Source organism: Alosa alosa, chromosome 5 (genome assembly GCF_017589495.1).
Source record: "Alosa alosa isolate M-15738 ecotype Scorff River chromosome 5, AALO_Geno_1.1, whole genome shotgun sequence".
Classification (NCBI taxonomy): Eukaryota; Metazoa; Chordata; class Actinopteri; order Clupeiformes; family Clupeidae; genus Alosa; species Alosa alosa.
In genome coordinates this window covers 28792095-28813932 of record NC_063193.1, presented here as the reverse complement: position 1 = coordinate 28813932, position 21838 = coordinate 28792095, and the positions used below count along the sequence as shown (strand labels likewise).

At 46.8% G+C, this 21838-nt stretch overlaps 2 protein-coding genes across 3 annotated transcripts in view; one reads left to right on the top strand and one right to left on the bottom strand.

Annotated features, from left to right (window-relative positions):
• The window catches only part of LOC125294633 (tripartite motif-containing protein 16-like), a 587664-nt gene that overhangs the window by 454017 nt on the left and 111809 nt on the right, over positions 1-21838 (top strand). The gene's annotated exons all lie outside the window — the stretch shown is intronic.
• gcn1 (GCN1 activator of EIF2AK4) overlaps positions 1-21838 on the bottom strand; it is a 48751-nt gene that overhangs the window by 14394 nt on the left and 12519 nt on the right. The window contains 25 exon segments of the mRNA XM_048243533.1: positions 728-866; positions 2409-2477; positions 3250-3470; positions 4735-4914; positions 5740-5854; positions 6117-6238; positions 6722-6968; positions 7274-7468; positions 8260-8425; positions 8608-8678; positions 8970-9159; positions 9819-9894; positions 9945-9996; positions 10308-10451; positions 11076-11162; positions 11580-11764; positions 12595-12744; positions 13189-13387; positions 13641-13754; positions 16973-17066; positions 17595-17773; positions 18292-18419; positions 19832-20021; positions 20179-20338; positions 21533-21608. Of these exon segments, the coding sequence (XP_048099490.1) occupies positions 728-866; positions 2409-2477; positions 3250-3470; positions 4735-4914; positions 5740-5854; positions 6117-6238; positions 6722-6968; positions 7274-7468; positions 8260-8425; positions 8608-8678; positions 8970-9159; positions 9819-9894; positions 9945-9996; positions 10308-10451; positions 11076-11162; positions 11580-11764; positions 12595-12744; positions 13189-13387; positions 13641-13754; positions 16973-17066; positions 17595-17773; positions 18292-18419; positions 19832-20021; positions 20179-20338; positions 21533-21608 (3549 nt within the window).

Here is a 21838-nt window from a genome sequence, read left to right as displayed (position 1 = left end):
TCACCACGACAAATGGGTGTGGAGATGTCTCATAGGTCTAAATAGCAACGCGTGTCGGCGGGCCGGATTAAAATAGCTATACGGGCCAATTCAAAAGAGAACTATTTAGGTGAGAATATTAGCCTGTGAAGATATAACGCAGATCCACAGATCTCACTAGATTTATGTCTATGCAGTCATCCTGAAATAATCTAGCAGTGGCACATGAAAGCATAGTGACAGTTTCTTAATGGTAGTGAAGTGAAAGTGAAGCGCTGCACCAGTGCCTATAGGCTATGCGGTGGTATGCTCACTACGAAGTTGTAGAACTTCAAATCAGCAACGATTTACCTTTATAGGCTGGCAACGCTAGGGCTACATGATCCCTACAGACACTTTCTTATTATTAGACCGATCTGACAATTTGTGGTATGTTAGTAGCTCTACCCGCCACAGTGGCTGGTAAGTTGACCAAATTCACCCGCCAGCGCACAGAACTACCCGCATTTGGCGGGGGGCTCATTTCCATCCCTGGTGTGCATGTGTGTATGTGTGCATGTGTGTATGCCATTCTCACCCTGAGAGACTTGAGAGTGGTGTCATACCCTGTGTGTTGTGCATGTGTTAATTTGTCTCTCTGTGTGTGTGTGTGTGTGTGTGTGTGTGTGTGTGTGTGTGGGGTGAATTATTTGTGTCTGTGTGTGTGTGTGTGTGTGTGTGTGTGTGTGTGTGTGTGTGTGTCTCTCACCCTGTGCAGCTCCGGAGCGGTCCACTGAGCTCTGCTCGGACGCAAGCGTCTCCATGAGCCAGGGCAGCAGGTCGTCGAAGCAGGACTCGCCCATCCCCTTCACCATGGCACCCAGCGCCTTCGCAGACACCGTGCGCACCTGCGGACCACACACACACACACACACACACCACACCACCGCCGCAGGTCAGCGCCGGACACACACTCCACCACTCGCTACATATGAGTATATCTTTTATTTCTACACACTCCACCACAGGCTACATATGAGTATATCTTTTATCTCTACACACTCCACCACCGGCTACTAGGGGTGGGCGATATATATCGTCTGCGATAATATCGTGATTGTTGTTTTAACGGTGTGCAAATTGACATTATCGAGTATTTAAATTACTTATGGGGGAAAAAACACTCGAAATCACGCATTAAAACCCCATACATTCACTAAATAAAGGAGGTGTATGCGAGAGAAGCCCCTCGTTTGCAGCAGAGCAAGTGTCACATGATCGCTAGTGGGTCCACCTTGTCACACGCAGGCCTAATGTTTATTTTGTGTAGCGACCGAGACGTAGGCCTACTTGGGAGCATTGATGAGACAGTCACATATTTTCCTACATGGTATTATATGGAGAGAAAACATTAGCCTTTGAGTATTTTAGTAGTCAGTTGTAAACGAAGAACCCTTTTGTAAATGGACTAAAGTTCGCTCTAAATATCTACGTGTATCGATTATGCTAACCGTTAGCATATCTATGGGATTTCTCATATACATTAGCCATAAGCTAACGCATTAGTTTTTATTCTGTAACTTGGAATGCAAGCCTACATGATTTCTCTTAAACAAAACATCGAAGGAAATAACTGAGATGTACTCTGTTGGTCTGCTTAGTTTTACAGTGAATCCTAAGTAGGATAAAGGTTTTTGAAAACTCTCTTGGGAAACTGTTAGGCCTATTCATCTTCTCTAATGTAGCTGGCTAGACCATGTCATTGCTACACACACAAGTGGGGGCAAAATTGGAAATGTCTCAGAGTGACAATGCATTGGTTGATTTGGTTAAAAAGTCACAGGTTATTGGTTATTATTGTATTGATGCTATTCATAAATAATGAGCTGTAAAGTAACTCAGACTTTTACAAAAATGTTTTTAAAGGATATCGACTAATTATCGTCAAAATCACAAAAAATATTGAGATATATTTTTTGTCCATATCGCCCACCCATACCGGCTACATATGAGTATATCTTTTATCTCTACACACTCCACCACCCGCTACATATGAGTATATCTTTTATCTCTACACACTCCACCACAGGCTACATATGAGTACATCTTTTATCTCTACACACTCCACCACAGGCTACATAGCTACATATGAGTCATCAGTCATCTCAACACCATGATGTCCATAACACCTTTACATGACGCAGGTTCACTCACACTTATCTCTAAAATTAGATCTTTGAATGCAAGAGGCAAGTTCTAGTGAATTTCAGTAAAAAGTGACAATACAGTTGTACTGAATGGCATTGTATGGAAAAGGCACATGTGCTTTGACTTATAAATCAACAGATTATCTCCCTAAGTGTTAATAAACACATATCTAACAGTGCATTGAAGAGTTGGATCTGAAAGAGTGAATTCTCTTTCTCCCTCTCTCACACACACACACCCACCTCGGGGACTGGGTCCAGTAGAGAGGTTTTGAGTCCAGGGATGACACTAGGCAGGTATGGAGACAGGTCCTGACCACAAAGAGAGAGACAGATTAATACAATTCATACTCCTAACACACTCTAGGAACAAGAAACACTCTTGATTTCTTACACTCAAGATATCAGTTTCACTCGTTTTTCTCTTTTTTTTTTAATCTTTATCTTAATATATTAATCATAACGTCACAACATATGTTTATGGTACACTTGACTTGGGTCTCCACAGTACATATACATGCCGCAGTACACTACACTATGCTTTAGGGGACTACAAGACTATGCCACATTAAAGCAACACCAAAGCACTTTTCCTCTGTCGCACGCACACTATTTGTTTATCCAGCATCAGCTTTGCAAATAACTGTGTGTCCACAGACAAGGTAGAGTATGTTGCATGATTTTTTGAAAGTATGGTGTATTGTGACATCAGAATCAAGTCAGTTTTGTAGTTTCTTTTGTCTCATTCCATCGAACTACAGATCTGCTACCCAATCTGGCAAACTTGCATAGTGCGGTTATAGCTGATAGAGGGTCGCAAAGCGAATAGAGGAAAGTGCTGTTCACCCTGTTACGAGTTGATGAACCACTATATTTTAAGGTACAAAAAACTCTTTGGTGTTGCATTAAATCATACACATAAAATCATCCCGTTATTATATTTCCACCCCCCCCCACCCCCACGTTTATATTTATGTTTTACATTTGTATTTACATTTTACATTCATATTTTACATTTCTATTTTACATTTCTATTTCTATTTCACATTATATTTCCATCCTCCCCCTCCCCCTCCTCTCTCACCTTCTGGTCGGTGAGGGAGTACATGTTGCCGATGATCTGGGCGGCCATCTTGCGCGTGTCGGTGGAGCGGTCCTGGAAGGCGCGTTGCACGATGGGCATGATGAGGGCCAGGGAGGGCGCGTCGATGAAGTGGACGAACTTGGTCTCCAGCAGCGTCTGCAGGCAGTGGTGCGTCCTGTGGGAGGGGTCCGTCAGCGCGTCCAGCAGGATCGGCGTGATCGCTGAGGGCGTAGGGGGGTCGAGGGGTACGATTAGTGACCACAATCAAGATGGAGGGGATTCAGGATTTGGTAATATCACAGTCCATATATATATCTATATCATATCTATGTAGATAAATGGACCTGGATCTGATAACATCAGTCGCCTCACACAGTCAGGTACAAGCGATACGATTATTGACCACAATCAAGAAGGAGGGGATTCAGGATGTGATAATATCAGTCCATACAGGTATATGCTATCAGATTCATACACATGAAAACATCACGTCACCACCCCTCCTCTATGTTTATGTTTATATTTATCGGCGTGATCACTGAGGGCGTAAAGGGGTCAAGGGCTATGATTAGTGACCACAATAAAGATGGAAGGGATTCAGGATTTGGTAATATCACAGTCCATATCTATATCTATGTAGATAAATGCTAATAGATTCAAAAGGGGTAGGGTTTCACATTCCAGAGGGAGAGATTTAGGACATCTGGACCTGATAACATCAGTCGCCTCACACATTCAGGTACAAGCGATACGATTAGTGACCATATACAAGTTGGAGGGGATTCAGGACATCTGGATTAGGGCAGCACAATTAATCGATTTTCAAACAAAATTCCAATTTGAACTATTGCAATTAGCTAATGGCAAAGATTAATGACCACATTTAAGACGGAGGGAGATTCAGGATATCTGGAGCATCAGACCACAATATTTCAGCGAAGTTCTCGGTGCAGCCATCACAGGAGTTACACGAGTCAGACTACATATGCCTACGTTACATCTACGTCCCCTGAGCCTGCGCAGAAAACCTCGTCGACCAACAGGAAACGGTTGACATTCGCCTCTTATCCGTCTCTTCTGACGTCGACCAACAGGAAACGGTTGACATTCACCTCTTATACGTCTCTTCTGACGTCGACCAACAGGAAACGGTTGAAATTCGCCTCTTCTACGTCTCTTCTGACGGCTACGTGATGACTCTGTCCATATCTTTTACTGTCTATGGTTAATATAGGAGTCTATACAGATAGATGCTATCCGATTCAGAGAGGGGTAGGGGTAGGGATTAAAGCATTAGGCCCCATATGTACAGCAAATGTCTGGGTGTGTGTGTGTGTGAGTGGGGGTGTGTGTGTGCGTGAGTGTGAGTTTGTATGTGCGTGTGTGCGTGCGTGTGTGTGTGTGCGTGTGAGTTGGAGTGTGTGGGAGTGTGTGGGAGTGTGAGTGTGTGTGTGCGTGTATATGTGTGTGTTCCGTTCTTCTCACCCTGGATCTCGGGATTGCGGATGACGGAGCCGATCAGTCTCAGGGCCTGCTGTCCAGCCTTCTGGACCTTGACGTGCGAGTCGGTCAGCACCTCCGTGAGCTTGGGCACGATGCTGGGCAGACACGACGACAGCTGCTTAGGGGCACAGAAGGCCATCGCACCCAGCAGCTCCACAGACCCTGGGGTCAGAGGTCAGAGAGTGGAAGACAGAAATCATGATTGCTATTAATGTTACTGAATTAGCCATCATCAATATCATTATAGCTATCAATGTTACTGAATTAGCTATTAGAAATCATTATTGCTATTAGTGTTGTATGATGTGAATGGTAACATTCATTTTTTGTGCATTTTTTCTCATGTACATTCTTCAGCCAAAAATAGCAAATGCTCAAATTTCATATAATCATTCATATCATACCATACCATCACATTTTATTCGCGTTATGGATGTTACAAAAAACGTAATTTTCCATGGAATTGCCCTATTAGAAATCATTATTGCTATTAGTGTTACTGAATTAGCTATTATCAATATGTTATAATCATTATTGCTATTAATGTTACTGAATTAGCTATTAGAAATCATTATTGCTATTAGTGTTACTGAATTAGCTATTATCAATATAATATAATCATTATTGCTATTAATGTTACTGGATTAGCTATTACCAATATAATTGTTTTACTGTAATAGCATTGCTTGAGCAACACTGCTTTGAAATACTCATGCCAATGAATCTCATTTGAATAGGACTGAACACAGAAAAATAATGAGGGGGGAGAGAGAGAAAAAAAGACGGAGAGAGCAATATAGACAAAAGGTAGCACAAACCGGACAGAAAGACAGCAAGGAGTCAAACAACAAAAAAGAAAATTGAGAACACACGTTTCCAGTCAAAAGATTGTAGTTGTGGAAACATTTGTGCTTATGAGAGTGAAAACAATGCAGAAGTTGCACCTGGTGATGTCACAATGGAAAACATCACAGTTTGACCTCTGACCTGCTTTGGTCCTCCAGGACTCCTCCTCCAACGCCACGAGCAGAGATGGCAGCACCAGCTTCACCCCGTGGGCACTGAGGTTCCTCATGACCGCCTTGGCACAGTCATCTGCAGCCTGGACAGAGAGAGAGGGAGAGAGAGAGAGAGAGAGAGAGAGAGAGAGAGAGAGAGAGAGAGAGAGAGAGAGAGAGAGAGAGAGGGGAGAGAGAGGGAGAGGGAGAGAGAGAGAGAGGAGAAGAGGAGTTAATGGGGGACTGGGAGCATAGGAGATCAGAAAGAAAGACCAAAAACAACACTGTGTGGGTGAGTGTGTGTGTGTGTGTGTGTGTGTGTGTGTGTGTGTGTGTGTTGGGGCTGGGAGAGAGGAGCGTAGTTACCTCTCTGACGTACTGGTTCCCGTCCCCGAAGCAGAGCAGGAGGTGAGGCAGCACGTGCACCACGTAGGGCTCAAACAGCTTCCCCAGCATGTTACACAGCATCTCAAAAGCAAACAGAGCACCTGGGCAAAACACACACACACATTACCATCACACACACACATTACTATCACACACACATATATATCACACACACACAGCTTCCCCAGCATGTTACACAGCATCTCAAATGCAAACAGAGCACCTGGGCAACACACACACAGAGACACACACAGGTTCCCCAGCATGTTACACAGCATCTCAAACGCAAACAGAGCACCTGGCCAACACACACACACACACACACACACACATTACTATCACACACACACAGCTTCCCCAGCATGTTACACAGCATCTCAAACGCAAACAGAGCACCTGGCCAAAAGACACACACACACAAAACACACACACATTACCATCACAAACACTAATTTATTTCCATATAGACTGTTGACTGAGAGAGTGTGTGTGTGTGTGTGAGAGAGAGAGAGAACGAAAGAGAGAGAGAGAACATCATCAGTACTGGCAGGTATGACGCTGCCGCGGCCTGCTGAGCATCTGACCTTCTCTGCGTCGGAAGTTCTTCTTGTCCTGGATGGCGTCGGTCAGGGTGGTCATGATGTCCTGCTGCTTGAGCGACAGGATGCCCAGGCCCTTGACCAGGCCGGCCAGTCCGTAGGCTGCGCCTTTGCGCTCGGCGTACTTGTCGCTCTCCAGCAGGAGCTGCAGCAGCTTGCGCACCATGCCCCCTGCGTCCTCCTTGATGGCCGGCACCAGGGGCGGCAAGCAGCTAGCCACCGACTCTTGCACCTAGAGGGGTCAACAAGGTAACAAAGGGGTTAAAGGTCAACAGCGGCTTGCGCGCCATGGCCCCTGCGTCTTCGTCATGACACCTCAACAGAGGAGCAGTGAGAGAGAGACAAGAGAGTGAACATAAAAAATATGGTGAAAGAGAGAGAGAAAGGGAGAGCAAGTTATAGGGAGGGAGGGAGAGAGAGGGGGGATGGGAAGAGAGGGAGTAGAGAGAGAGAGAGAGAGAAAAAGAGAGAGAGATAGAGAGACAGAGAGAGAGAGAGAGAGAGAGACGGAGCGAGAGAGATGGCCTCATGCCATACCTGTTGTGAGGGTGTGGAGAGTGCGGTGATGAGTTTGGCGACGATGGGCTTGACTTTGGGGTCACTCTTGTCCAAATGTTTGGCCAGCGAGCCCATGAGGATGACCACACTCTGGCGCACAGAGTCGTAGCTCGCATCCTGGGGCGCGTCCTTCAGGAACTCCTCAAACACGGGCAGCAGTGAGTTCACATTGTCCTGGAAACCACACACACACACACATCAATAATGCTCTTTAATTCTGTACGAGAGACAGAAAGGCAACACTTCAAAATATGTGTCAATCTGGATTAATAATCCAAGAGTGGCGCACAGTCTGTTAAGCCTCCATGGTGTTTTCCTTCCAAATCAGCGGCTCAGAGGAATATTCATCTGTTGGAACCCCTTATTGGCCACCATCACATCCATCCTCTGTTAGCTCTTCCCAGTGTGGTAGCTTGGAGAGAGAGAGTGTGTGTGTGTGTGTGTGTGTGTGTGTGTGTGTGTGTGTGTACATCAAGTGGGCTTCAGGGAGTGTATGGGGAGACCCTCTCTGAGTGCCACCTGTAGAGTTGCTGTTTGCCTTTGCTGACACCACATACATGAACCACACATGAATGGGCAACACTGAAAGGCAACCAATAATAATTGTGTGTGTGTGTGTGTGTGTGTGTGTGTGTGTGTGTGTGAGATATCATGCATATTGAGGGAAGACAGTACTGTGTGTGTGTGTGTGTGTGTGTGTGTGTGTGATACCTTGCCATGTGTATTGAGGCCAGACCGTACTGTCTGTCTGTCTGTCTGTCTGTCTGTCTGTCTGTCTGTCTGTCTGTCTGTCTGTCTGTCTGTGTGTCTGTGTGTCTGTGTGTCTGTGTGTCTGTGTGTCTGTGTGTCTGTGTGTCTGTGTGTCTGTCTGTGTGTCTGTGTGTCTGTGTGTCTGTGTGTCTGTGTGTCTGTGTGTCTGTGTGTCTGTGTGTCTGTGTGTCTGTGTGTCTGTCTGTGTGTCATACCTTGCCGTGTGTGTTGAGGGCAGATAGCGCAGCGTCCAGCATGCAGCGGCGGACCTCTGGGTGTCTGTCGTTCAGAGCGTCGGGCACGAAGAACAGGAACAGAGGAGTGACCTGGGACTCGTCCAGATACTGGGCCATCTTATTCAGCGCCAGGGCTATTCCGCACCTGAACACACACACACACACATATAGACACATTACACACACACTCACACACTGGGCCAGCTTATTCAGCGCCAGGGCTATACCGCACTTGAACACACACACCAACACTGACACGTTAAACACACACACACACAAACAAAGCGGTCCAGCAAAGGACACATGAGTGTATGTAGTCGGAGTTACCTGGCTTCCCACTGGTCAGGTGGTGCTTCAGAGATGACACGTCCTAATGCATCCAGAACAGGAGGGGGTCTCTGAAACACACACACACACACTCCCACAGTTAGTACAACCTCAGTAAGAACAAATCCTCCTGGAAAAAGTCTCACTGAGCCGCTGAGTGTGTGTTGTGTGTCTGTGCTTGCATATAGTTTCTGCTGGTAGAGCTCAGTGAGCTGTTGTGTATATGTGTATATATATATATATATGCGTGTTTGTTCTGTGCCCTTACGTATAGTTTCTGGTGGTAGAGCTCAGTGAGCTGTTGTGTATATGTGTATTTGTGTATATATATATATATATATATGTTTGTTCTGTGCCCTTACGTATAGTTTCTGGTGGTAGAGCTCAGTGAGCTGAGCGAGAACGGTGGGTGACTGGTCGCAGTATTCACTGACGGCGGTGGACAAAGCCTCCGCCCCCGCTGACCGCACCACTTCCTCGTGATGAGTGACATCGCCGATGAGCAGCGAACACAGCTCAGGAACCAGCTCCAGACACAGAGACTCCCATATCCTAGTGGAGGGGGGGGGATAAGAGGAGAGAGAGAGAGAGAGGGAGGGAAGGAAGAAAGGAGGGGTGGGGTGAAAGATGGAGGGAGGGAGAGAGAGAAAAGGAAGGAAAAAGAGATGAGGAAGGGAAGAGGGGTGAAGGAAGAAGGGAAAAGAGAGAGAGGAAGGGAAGAGAGAGCAAGAGAAGAAAGGGAAGAGGGGTGAGAGATGGAGAGAGGAGAGGAAGGAAAAAAAAGAGAGAGGAAGGGAAGAAGGGGTGAGGAGAGAGAAAGAAGGGGAGAGAGCAAGAGAGAGAGAGAGAGAGGAAAGGAAAGAAGAAAGGAGGGGTGGGGTGAGAGATGGAGGGAGGGAGAGAGAGAAAAGGAAGGAAAAAGAGATGAGGAAGGGAAGAAGGGGTGAAGGAAGAAGGGAAGAAAGGAAGGGGGAGAGAGCAAGAGAGAGAGAGAGAGAGAGAGGAAAGGAAAGAAGAAAGGAGGGGTGGGGTGAGAGATGGAGGGAGGGAGAGAGAGAAAAAGAAAGACGTAGTACAAAAGGTGAAAAGGATTGAGAGAGAAAGGGGGAACATTAGCGATCATGCCACACATTAGTATCACACACGCCATTGACAGGGGCACACATGTCAATCTTAACGAGAGGTCAGGTCAAATGGTCAAGACAACTCACTTCTCAGCGAGAGCGCCCCCTTCCTCCTCCCCGTACCCAGAGTCCCAGCGCTTTCAACCCAGAGTCAGCACTGTCAGTGGGCAGAGCCACTTTTTCAACCAGGAGGGAGAGAGAGAGAGAGGTGATGGGAAACTGGGGCACTGTCAGTGGGCAGAGCCATCTTCATCTCCAGCAGACCCTACAGGGAGGGAGAGAGAGAGAGAGAGAGAGGGGTGATAGAAAGAGAGAGAGAAACAGAGAGGAAGAAATCAAATTTGAATTCTGACAAAGAGTGAAATTAGAAGACCTATGGTCCGATTGTGGCAGATGCATGCGTGTGTGTATATATATATCTATCTCCTGCTCACCCTGAGGGCAGCGTCTCTGATATATATATCTCTATCTCCAGCTCACCCTGAGGGCAGCGTCTCTGATATATATATCTCTATCTCCTGCTCACCCTGAGGGCAGCGTCTCTGATATATATATATATCTATCTCTCCAGCTCACCCTGAGGGCAGCGTCTCTGACGGGGAAGCAGGGCGACAGCAGAGCCCCCAGCAGCACGTCCACCTCTTGCTGCTCAGCCAGCGTACAGCCCTCTGCTCCTCCTGCACTCATACACAGAGCCGTCAGGCATCCCGACGCCAGCACCTCACACACACACACACACACAATAAACAAACACAAAACAGAACCTTTCAGCAGGATATGCACGCACATACATGTACAATGTATCTAAAAGTGTGTGAGATGTGGGTTGTGTGTGTGTGTACGTGTGTGTGTGTACCTGCAGGTAGGGGATAGAGGTGTGTACTATATCCAAGTGGTGTGTGTGTGTGTGTGTGTGTGTGTGTACATCAAGAGGGCTTCAGGGAGTGTATGGGGAGACCCTCTCTGAGTGCCACCTGTAGAGTTGCTGTATGCCTTTGCTGACACCACATACATGAACCACACATGAACGGGCAACACTGAAAGGCAACCAATTATAATTGTGTGTGTGTGTGTGTGTGTGTGTGTGTGTGTACCTGCAGGCGGGGGATGGAGGTGTGTGTGTGTGTACCTGCAGGCGGGGGATGGAGGTGTGTACCTGCAGGCGGGGGATGGAGGTGTGTGTGTGTGTGTACCTGCAGGCGGGGGATGGAGGTGTGTGTGTGTGTGTGTGTGTACCTGCAGGCGGGGGATGGAGGTGTGTGTAAAAATCCATGGGACGGAGAGACCCAGGCATGGACCCCAGGCAGGAAAAAGTGTGTGGACCCCAGGACCCCAGGACCCAGCATGGAGGTGTGGCACCGCAGTGGATGGAGGAAATGATAACGCAGGGAGGAGCAGCAGCATGGCCACGGAGAGCGCCTGTGGTCCGTCCTGGAGGAGACAAGCAAACACACATGGTCATATCACACACACATGGTCATATCATACACACACACATGGTCATATCACACACACACACATGGTCAGATCATACACATACACACACACACAATAAAAATGCTCATATACACACACACATGATCACATACACACATATAATCAGCTATGAGGTTAATACACAGGGGGAGGCTATATATGGAGATGCCTTTTATTTACATTCTTCTTCATGATTCTGATTCACTACGCAACAGGCCACTGCGGCAAAAACATGTTTATGTTTTTCAATTTACATAAAACACTGTCCTACGGTTTGTACACAATGTGGCTAACACACGGGAAATGAGTGAACGATCCCAAAAAGCACACTGTTGGGTTGATGAGTGCGGTGGTTCAGCGCTGAGCTCTCACCTCATCGATGAGCTCATCGGCGTCGTCTGATTGGCTGCGCAGTTGCGCATGCTGGTTGATGACCTGCAGGGCGCGGGTCATCATGACCTCCGTCTCGTCGCTGGAGCCGCTGCTCTGACTCAGCACCGCCTGCAGCAGCGGGAAGCAGAACGAGAACGCTGGCGCAGACAGCGGCTGGGCCTCTGCTACACACACACGCGCACGCGCACACACACACACACACACACACACACACGCACGCACACACACACACATGGTCAGATCATACACATACACACACACACATGGTCATATCATACACACACACATGGTCAGATCACACACACACACACACACACACATGGTCAGATCATACACATACACACACACACACACGCACACACACGCACGCACACGCAGGCACGCACACGCAGGCACGCACACACGCACACGCACGCAGACAGGGGGAAACACACATATACACACACACACACACACACGCACGCACACGCAGGCACGCACACGCAGGCACGCACACGCAGGCACGCACACGCACGCACGCACGCACACAGGGGGAAACACACATACACACACACACATGGTCAGATCATACACATACACACACACACACACACACACACACACACACACATGCAGGCAAGGGGAGCGCCACACACACGCGCACAAAGGGAGGAACACACACACACAAACAGACAGAGAAACACACAATAATTACTGATTAATTAACTGTTAACTATTGATGATTGCCATGACTGAACACTGTTGGACTCTGTGGTCTGGGTCTTTCTGTGGCACATATTGTGTTTTTAGCATTACGTGGTGCGTGTGTGTGTGTGTGTACATCAAGTGGGCTTCAGGGAGAGTATGGAGAGACCCTCTCTGAGTGCCACCTGTAGAGTTGCTGTTTGCCTTTGCTGACACCACATACATGAACCACACATGAACGGGCAACACTGAAAGGCAACCAATTATAATTGTGTGTGTGTGTGTGTGTGTGTGTGTGTGTGTAACTCACCAGTCTTGCTCTCTCTCTGGGGGACAGTGTATGTGTAGAGCATCAGAACTGTGCGTTGGGTAGCAGTGGTCAGATCCTCCTCGTCCCAGGCTGGGTCCAGCTCACACTCCGGCTTCAACAGACGCAGGGTCACATGACCTACCAGGACCGCTAGTCCACGCATTACACACACACACACACACAGGATAAGACCAGAGATACTTGGATAAAAATGCTAACACCACCTTATGATGTAATTGGGCATCTGTGTTAGTGGGCGTCAGGGAGTGTATGGAAGAGTGAGTGTGTGTGTGTGTACATCAAGTGGGTTTCAGGGAGAGTATGGAGAGACCCTCTCTGAGTGCCACCTGTAGAGTTGCTGTTTGCCTTTGCTGACACCACATACATGAACCACACATGAACGGGCAACACTGAAAGGCAACCAATAATAATTGTGTGTGTGTGTGCGTGCACACGTATGCCTCTTACCCAGGTTGGACATGAGGCTAATGCCTGTGTGTGTGTGTGTGTCTCTTACTCAAGTTCCACATTTGTTTAGGCATCAGGTAGACGTAGACGTGTGTGTGTGTGTGTGTGTGTGTGTGTGTGTCTTACCCAGGTTGCGGATGTCCTTGGGCATGAGGCTGACCCCCATGTCCAGGAAGGCCTTGCGGAGGCGTGGTGCGGCCAGGGGGGAGTGGAGGAGGGGCAGCATGGCCTGCAGCACGCTCGGCAGTTGCCATGCCAACTGAGGAGGACGGCTGGTGAGCAGCGCCTCCAACAGGCCGATGTGGTACTCCAGCTCCGTGTCCAACTGAGAGGGAGAGACGGAGGGACAGGGACAGTTACAGACACGGTGGACAAGGAGAGATGTTCAGTGAGAAAGTCGAGACACAGAGAGGTGTGTCAACTCACTTATAGGGTGTGTGCGTCTGTGTTAACTTAGCAGAAAGGTGTGTGACTATTGACCAATAAGTGGGATGTGCTAATAGAATATGTGTGTGTGTGTGTGTGTGTGTGTATGTATGTGAGAGAGAGATGTTCTGTGGTGTGTGTGTGTGTCTTACCCCCAGCAGCCTCTTGCGGATGGTGGACTCCTTCTCTAGCTGGCTTTGCATGATCTCCTTCTGCTTGCTGGTCAGCTGCACCTCCTCCTTAATACCCTTTTTCTTCTTCATCTCCTACAGCAGGGAGAGAGAGAGAGAGAGAGAGAGAGAGAGAGAGAGAGGGAAGAAAAGAGAGCAAAAGAGAACAGAAGGAGAGAGAGAGAAGGGTTGAAGGAGAGGAAGGTTTTGGATTATCTGACTCTGGACTGTGTGACTTATTTATTTGATAAGATTTATTTGTTTGCAGTCGTGTACTAGATGTGGACTGAGGCCCTGGCCAGGGCAGTACTGAGCAGGGGCCTGTACTACGAAGGGAGCTTAACCTACCCAGATGTAACCCAGGGTTACTTTGTTAAACCAGGGTTGACAAAACCTGGTTATCTTAAGTGGTGTTAATCGTACTACGACGCTGATTATGAAGTTGATTTGTTGAGACGGGTTAACCTAATTGGAGTTTGTGCGACTATTAAAGTGGGCGGAAGGTAGCGAATTCACCACTTTCAGTGATGACGCGTTCACCTTATTTTACGGACGAGGAATGCACAATTATTATGACAAGTTATGAAGAATTAAAACCCACTCTACGACAAAAATCAAATATGTCGGCAGTGAACAAATCAAGGCTGGTGGCAACGTATTGCAGATCGGGTAGCCTAAATGCCTAAAAGTAAAGTTTTATTCCCACATGTTCTGTTCATGTGTTACGGAGGATTAGTAGCTTGCGGAATGTCTGAAATGAGTTGAAATAATTAAATAGCCTATTTTGAGTTCATAGAAAGGCCTACAGATGGAACACAATTCACACATATAGATTACAGTAATAAGGATAATTAAATGTTTAAGTAGCCCCCATTGACTGATTTAGTGTATGCCTAATCCTGTGAACATTTCAGATGCAACACCATTGCCAAACGCACATGGCAGCAGGTGAAAATGAAACACAAAAACATTATTCAGAATAGTACGTTTATATAGTTATAGCTTGCATTAATATTTCTTAATTATGAAAACATGTAGGCCTAGCTTATAGCCTTCACTTGGCCTCTGTTTTACAGCTAACAAGAAAAAGGTGTCTTTGAACACTACTGTAGGAGGAAAGGCACCAGTGTTTTACAGTAGCAGAGGAGTTGGCCATCGCAGTCAATAGAGAGAGAGAGAGAGAGAGAGAGAGAGAGAGAGAGAGAGAGAGAGAGAGAGAGAGAGAGAGAGAGAGAGAGAGAGAGAGAGAGAGAGAGAGAGAGAGAGAGAGAGAGAGAGAGAGAGAGAGAGAGAGAGAGAGAGAGAGAGAGAGAGAGAGAGAGAGAGAGAGAGAGAGAGAGAGAGAGAGAGAGAGAGAGAGAGAGAGAGAGAGAGAGAGAGAGAGAGAGAGAGAGAGAGAGAGAGAGAGAGAGAGAGAGAGAGAGAGAGAGAGAGAGAGAGAGAGAGAGAGAGAGAGAGAGAGAGAGAGAGAGAGAGAGAGAGAGAGAGAGAGAGAGAGAGAGAGAGAGAGAGAGAGAGAGAGAGAGAGAGAGAGAGAGAGAGAGAGAGAGAGAGAGAGAGAGAGAGAGAGAGAGAGAGAGAGAGAGAGAGAGAGAGAGAGAGAGAGAGAGAGAGAGAGAGAGAGAGAGAGAGAGAGAGAGAGAGAGAGAGAGAGAGAGAGAGAGAGAGAGAGAGAGAGAGAGAGAGAGAGAGAGAGAGAGAGAGAGAGAGAGAGAGAGAGAGAGAGAGAGAGAGAGAGAGAGAGAGAGAGAGAGAGAGAGAGAGAGAGAGAGAGAGAGAGAGAGAGAGAGAGAGAGAGAGAGAGAGAGAGAGAGAGAGAGAGAGAGAGAGAGAGAGAGAGAGAGAGAGAGAGAGAGAGAGAGAGAGAGAGAGAGAGAGAGAGAGAGAGAGAGAGAGAGAGAGAGAGAGAGAGAGAGAGAGAGAGAGAGAGAGAGAGAGAGAGAGAGAGAGAGAGAGAGAGAGAGAGAGAGAGAGAGAGAGAGAGAGAGAGAGAGAGAGAGAGAGAGAGAGAGAGAGAGAGAGAGAGAGAGAGAGAGAGAGAGAGAGAGAGAGAGAGAGAGAGAGAGAGAGAGAGAGAGAGAGAGAGAGAGAGAGAGAGAGAGAGAGAGAGAGAGAGAGAGAGAGAGAGAGAGAGAGAGAGAGAGAGAGAGAGAGAGAGAGAGAGAGAGAGAGAGAGAGAGAGAGAGAGAGAGAGAGAGAGAGAGAGAGAGAGAGAGAGAGAGAGAGAGAGAGAGAGAGAGAGAGAGAGAGAGAGAGAGAGAGAGAGAGAGAGAGAGAGAGAGAGAGAGAGAGAGAGAGAGAGAGAGAGAGAGAGAGAGAGAGAGAGAGAGAGAGAGAGAGAGAGAGAGAGAGAGAGAGAGAGAGAGAGAGAGAGAGAGAGAGAGAGAGAGAGAGAGAGAGAGAGAGAAGCTAACAAGAAAAGGTGTCTTTGAACACTACTGTAGGAGGAAAGGCACCAGTGTTTTACAGTAGCAGAGGAGTTGGCCATGCAAATAATAGTGGAAGGCCGATTCTGGAGGGGTTGGGGAGGCATTCGATTGGGATTCTGGTGCTGTGGAAATGTGTAGCCTTTATGTGCAGGGTACAGTAATATGACATTCAATTCAACAAGTTTGTTAAAATGGTGATTTTTTTATTTATTAGGCCTACTGTAGGCTATGTCCGATTTATTTTAGGCTATTCTTGCTCAGATGTTCAGCATACTGTAGGCCTATGTCCGATTTATTTTCGGACATACAGTATTCTTGCTTATATGTTCAGCATCACAGATGGAATACATGAATGTCCACATAAGGGCATTGCTATGAGACGTATTCCTAGATCATCTGACAAAGATAACGAATTCCCTCGGCTGACAATCTATATCTTCATAGAGAATATCGTTCTGGTAGGCTATATATATTTTCTGGCGGTCTCTAAAACCCTAAGCCCTCGCGAAGAGAGTCCCTCACGATTTGCGCTCCAATGTCGTATGGATCATCCAGGCACGCCGACATGTCTCGGGAGAAATTGTTAGTGGGGGTGGTACTTATAAAGGGTGTGGTTAACGAAACCTCGGGTTAACCAAGAACATAACCTGCTCGAACAGGTTTGAGATGCAAGCGTAAATTGCCATGGCAGCATACCTCGGTTAAAACCTATCCACCTTTTCGTGATACGGGTTAAAGGGGAAGTTACGCCACACGTGATCAAGTTACTCTCGAAGTTACCCAGATAAGCCAGTAACCCCGCTTCATAGTACAGGCCCCAGGTCCGCTGGGGAACAGAATGTTTGTGTTTGTTTATTTGTTTGTTTGTTTGTTGTGTGTTCTCACCTCCTGGAGCTCCAGCTCGATGATCTGTTCTTTAAAGGAGTAGGCCTTATTCTCACGCTTCATATTGCCTTTCTTAGCACTCTCCTGCTGAGCACTGCACACACACACACACAGAGAAAGTTAAGCAGACATTCACGTGAGGTGGTAAACATGCTTAGAAAGTAAGCATGCAGAGACTGATGATCAACACACACATCTTGAGAGGAGAAACAACACACACACACACACACACACACACAGAAGGATAAATGCCTCCACACATACTTGATGAAACAGACTTGGATAACACTCTTGCTCTGACACACTCACACACTCAACTGCAACGGTTAAAGCACACAAAGCAAGACTGGAATCCCACAGTTAAGCAGCCACAGTGTGTTAGGGCTGCAGCTAAAAGCAAGACTAGATGCCATTACAGACATCTGTGTCCTGATATTAATAGAGTGTAAGTGTACACACACACACACACACACACACAGAAGGATAAATGCCTAGATAAATACACAGTTACACAGCCACACTTAGTGTGTTAGGGCTGCAGCTAAAAGCAAGACTAGATGCCATTACAGACATCTGTGTACTGATATTAATGTAGAGTGTAAGTGTACACACACACACACACCTCTGGATGACGCTCTTGTCGTAGAGCTCTCCCTCTGGTGTGTTCATAATGCCGTACTCATCGCGAGTCACCTGTCCCAGCGCAGGATTGGCCAGACGCTTGATCACGTGATCCATGATGCGTGGGAGGAGTTTAGACGGAGAGAGGTTGGAGAGAGACCCAGCAGCATTCCGTACAGCCTGCAGGGACAGAGGTGGGATGTTAGAGCTGTGTCTGTGTCTGTGTCTGTGTCTGTGTCTGTGTCTGTGTCTGTGTCTGTGTCTGTGTCTGTGTCTGTGTCTGTGTCTGTCTGTGTCTGTGTCTGTAAATAGAGTTGCAAATCCTTTTGGATTGTGACTTCCATGACTATGAAAACAACATACCGGTAATCAAAATATTTTGAGGTATTCTGTTTTGGAAGGTTTTTTTCCATTTTGTGCTCAGTTGTAAGTCTAGCACAGCCCTTCACATAACAGTTCTGACATCAAATGACCTCTACTTCACCTTCACATAACAGTGCTGACATCAAATGACCTCTACTTCACCTTCACATAACAGTGATGACATCGAGTGACCTCCATTTCATTTTTCTTATTCAGAAAATGAATGGTATGTCCAAATGTGCTTTAATATATCTCCATATAAATAATCGTCGTGAATCTGAATTTTGCCATAATCAAGTAGCCCTTCTCCCTGTGTGTGTGTGTGTGTAGGTTACCTGTGTATTTTCTTCGCTAGCCTGCAGCAGAAGAGGCATGATGTCGTCCAGGTGTGTGTCGATGAACTCTACTGCGTTCAGGTTCATACTGGACAGCAGGTGAGGCCACAAGTCGGAGCGCGCCACCACTACAGGGACACACACACATTAATGCTTTGTGTGTTTTGGACCTGAACACGGAGGAAAAATGTACACACACACACACACACACACTCTCACTCACTTCAGTAATACCACACACATACACAGACACACACACACACAGGGGTGCCTGCAGGAATTCATGCTATGGTACGCACAACCATCCCCGGCAAAAAAAAAAATTCACGCGTGGACAATATTTGTCCGTTTCTCGGTTTTAGGTCCGTGCATTGGTCAGCAAAAAGTAGCCTAGATGGCATAACAATACAATGACCTATTCATTTGGACAACTTGATACAGCCCTATATAGGCTAAAGTTACCTTTAGTTTTGTTCTAGCGTTACCGTTACGTCTGGCTTTAAACAGCTGTAATGCAGTCTAACGTTCTGACAAGCACACCAATTGCCTACCTTGTTCTTGCCCATCAGAAATAACTCCTCTAGCTTTGCTGCCTCCATCCTTTCTGTTTTCGTTATTTAAACTTGTGATATCCATGATTAGTATTGAGTTAGTGAATTAGCTTAAAGGAGAATTAGTACAATAAGTCGAGCGACGAGTAAGAATGAACAGGTATGATAAGGGATCAGATTCCAAAAATAATTCAGTGGAAATGCATGGATTCCAGTTTCTTCCAGTAGCAGCAACTGGAATCCATGCATTTCCACTGAATTATTTCCACTGAATGAAGTGTGGAGATACATTGAGCCTCGTAAATGGGTGTAAAACAGTGATTTATTCGCATGACTAGCCCGATGCCGAAGCACCACTATTGAAAAAGCTGTTGGTAGCATCGGCTAACTAGCGCCAGATTTTGGAGTGCAGGGGACAAGCCGAGATGGGCTATGAGACATACGTTCACACTCGGTATCATGTTTCAATACACTTTAGGTCAATATCACACCGGAATTCTCCTTTAACATTGTGTGCTAATAACCATATACAGATAGCCGAGTAAAAGAAATCAAGTAGCCTAGTTGCGTGCCTGTGTGCGTATTCTGTCTCCTGCTCAAACAAAATGTGTGCGCGTTAATTTTGATAACCTGTTCACTAACTTTACGTAATAAAAAAATTGGAAATATCCTGATGGCATGCAGCTAATGGTATAACGTGCATAGTTGGGAAGGTATGGTGGGCCAATTTGGTGTGAATAAACATTACACACACACAGGAAATTTTCTCTCGTTGTTGAGTAGCCTGGTGGTACGCACAGTGCGTACGGACGTGCGCCTGCACACACACACACATAATCACATACAAGCGCTCTCACACACGCGCACACACACACAACCACATACAAGCGCTCGCACGCACGCGCACACACACACACACACACACACACGGTGACGTACAAACAAAGGCTACCGCACACACACACACACGCACACAGAGCAGCACTCACTGATGGAGGGGTGGTGGGAGGCGACGAGGGCCTCCATGGCCAGCTTCTCTGTCTCCGCGGGGTCGTTCCACTGTCCCGCCACCGAGCAGATCACACACAGCGCCTCCACAAGGTTCCGTGGGGGGACGTAGGCCCGGCCCACCTCCGTCAGCTCACCAGTCTCCAACAGCAGCGCATCAAGAGGCAGCACCTGGACACACACACACACACACACACACATATAGAACACACACACTTATCTCATGAAACAGAGCATTTTATTCATTCGTATGTAAATGTATGTTTTGCTTTGACCAAGGTCCCACACACATACTCTGACCACCTCAGTAAACTCCTCTCTCTCTCACCTTATGTTTGGTGATGACCGCACACAGTTCCCCCATGATGCCGTGCGCCAGGCTGGCCCCGCCCAGTGAGGAGAGGAGCTTCTTGATGCTCTGCTGGGCTCGTTTGCGTACACGCCAGCTCCGTGACAACAGCGCCGCCACCAGCGCCTGCTGGTACATCCTACGGAGACGATGAATTAATTAATTAATTAATTAACCAACCAACCAACTAATCAATTAGATGAACCTGCTGATTGGTTAATTCATCTCAGAGTGCACCTGAGTTCACACAGTATGTGCTTTACAAGTCAAACTTTTCAACCTCAGAACAGCCACGCTGAGAAACCCTGCTTTAGTCATTAAAGATACCCTGCCACACGTATTGCATTACTTTGTGGTAATGTCTGAGGTTCTACCATGGACTCTAACATTTTTTGTGGAAAACATGCCTTGGTTAGCTTGTTTCAAGCCATTCTAGTGTGGTATTGAAAGCCTGCATGAAGACTCGGCTCGATTTGCACCAGTTCTCATTAATATTCTACAAGCTAAGCTGCTTGACTCTGATTGGCTAGCTAGTAGGTTTCGTCCATAACATGACAGCCGTTATCAACTAATTTTAGCTTCATGGCATGAACTTAGATTGGCTAGCGAGTACTAGCATTGTCCAAATGTGCATAAATAAAACCTGCTAGGCTAGCGAGTTCATTAAACCTGTAGTTGGCGTTGTTTCAAAAAATAAACTGAAGCCATTTGATCCTCAAGTCTGGGTTCTTGGGCAAAATGCATTGTTGAAGTTCTATTTGTGCATAGCGCACAAGTCCGTTGACATTCAGACATTCTTGCATAGGCCTACGAAAACTGTCAGAGCTAAACAAATTTTGTGGGCGTGTGCGAGCTCATGAATAGTAATGAGCTCATCAGTTCCACGTCAATCTGAAGAGCTTTTGCAATTGGCCTGATTTCTCCGCTTATTTCTGTTCAGTGGCTAGAGCTGACAGAGGAGGTAGCTGTTCATTTTCACATTCACAACATAGCACAAACACATATGGACCTAACATGTTTAAAAAAATACAAGTAAAAACGGTTTTGTGTGGCAGAGCACCTTTAAGGCTTTATAGAAAACTAAATGGGAATTACATAACAGTCCCACTAAAGGCCAATGCCGACTGGCGCGCGTCAATGCCAAAGTTTAGAAAATGTTTCAATCTCTTGAGCGTCAAATCCATAGACGTGAATGTCACCGCCAGTGGGTGTTGGCCTTAGCGAACAGTTGGAAGAAGAGTATCCTGCTGTCCTGGTAAGGGAGATGCACAGAGAAAAACTGTGTGTGTGTGTGTGTGTGTGTGTGTGTGTGTGTGTGTGTGTGTCTGCTTACTGGGACTTGCTGTTGTTGAGTCGGTGAGGCTGGTCCAGGAACAGTCTCTCACACAGCTGCAGAACCGTACACAAGGCTAGGGAGGAGAACAACGCCACACAACTCAACACTCAACTTAATCACAACACACACACGCACACTTCAAGACCTCTGCCTAAAGCGTGTGTGTGTGAGTTAGGTACTGTATTTGGGTATGTGATGAGGAAATGTATTGATGTGTATGTGTGTGTATATTTCTACATATGCGCCTATGTGTGAATGCTTCGACCTGCTTGCTTGTGTGTGTGTGTGTGTGTGTGTGTGTGT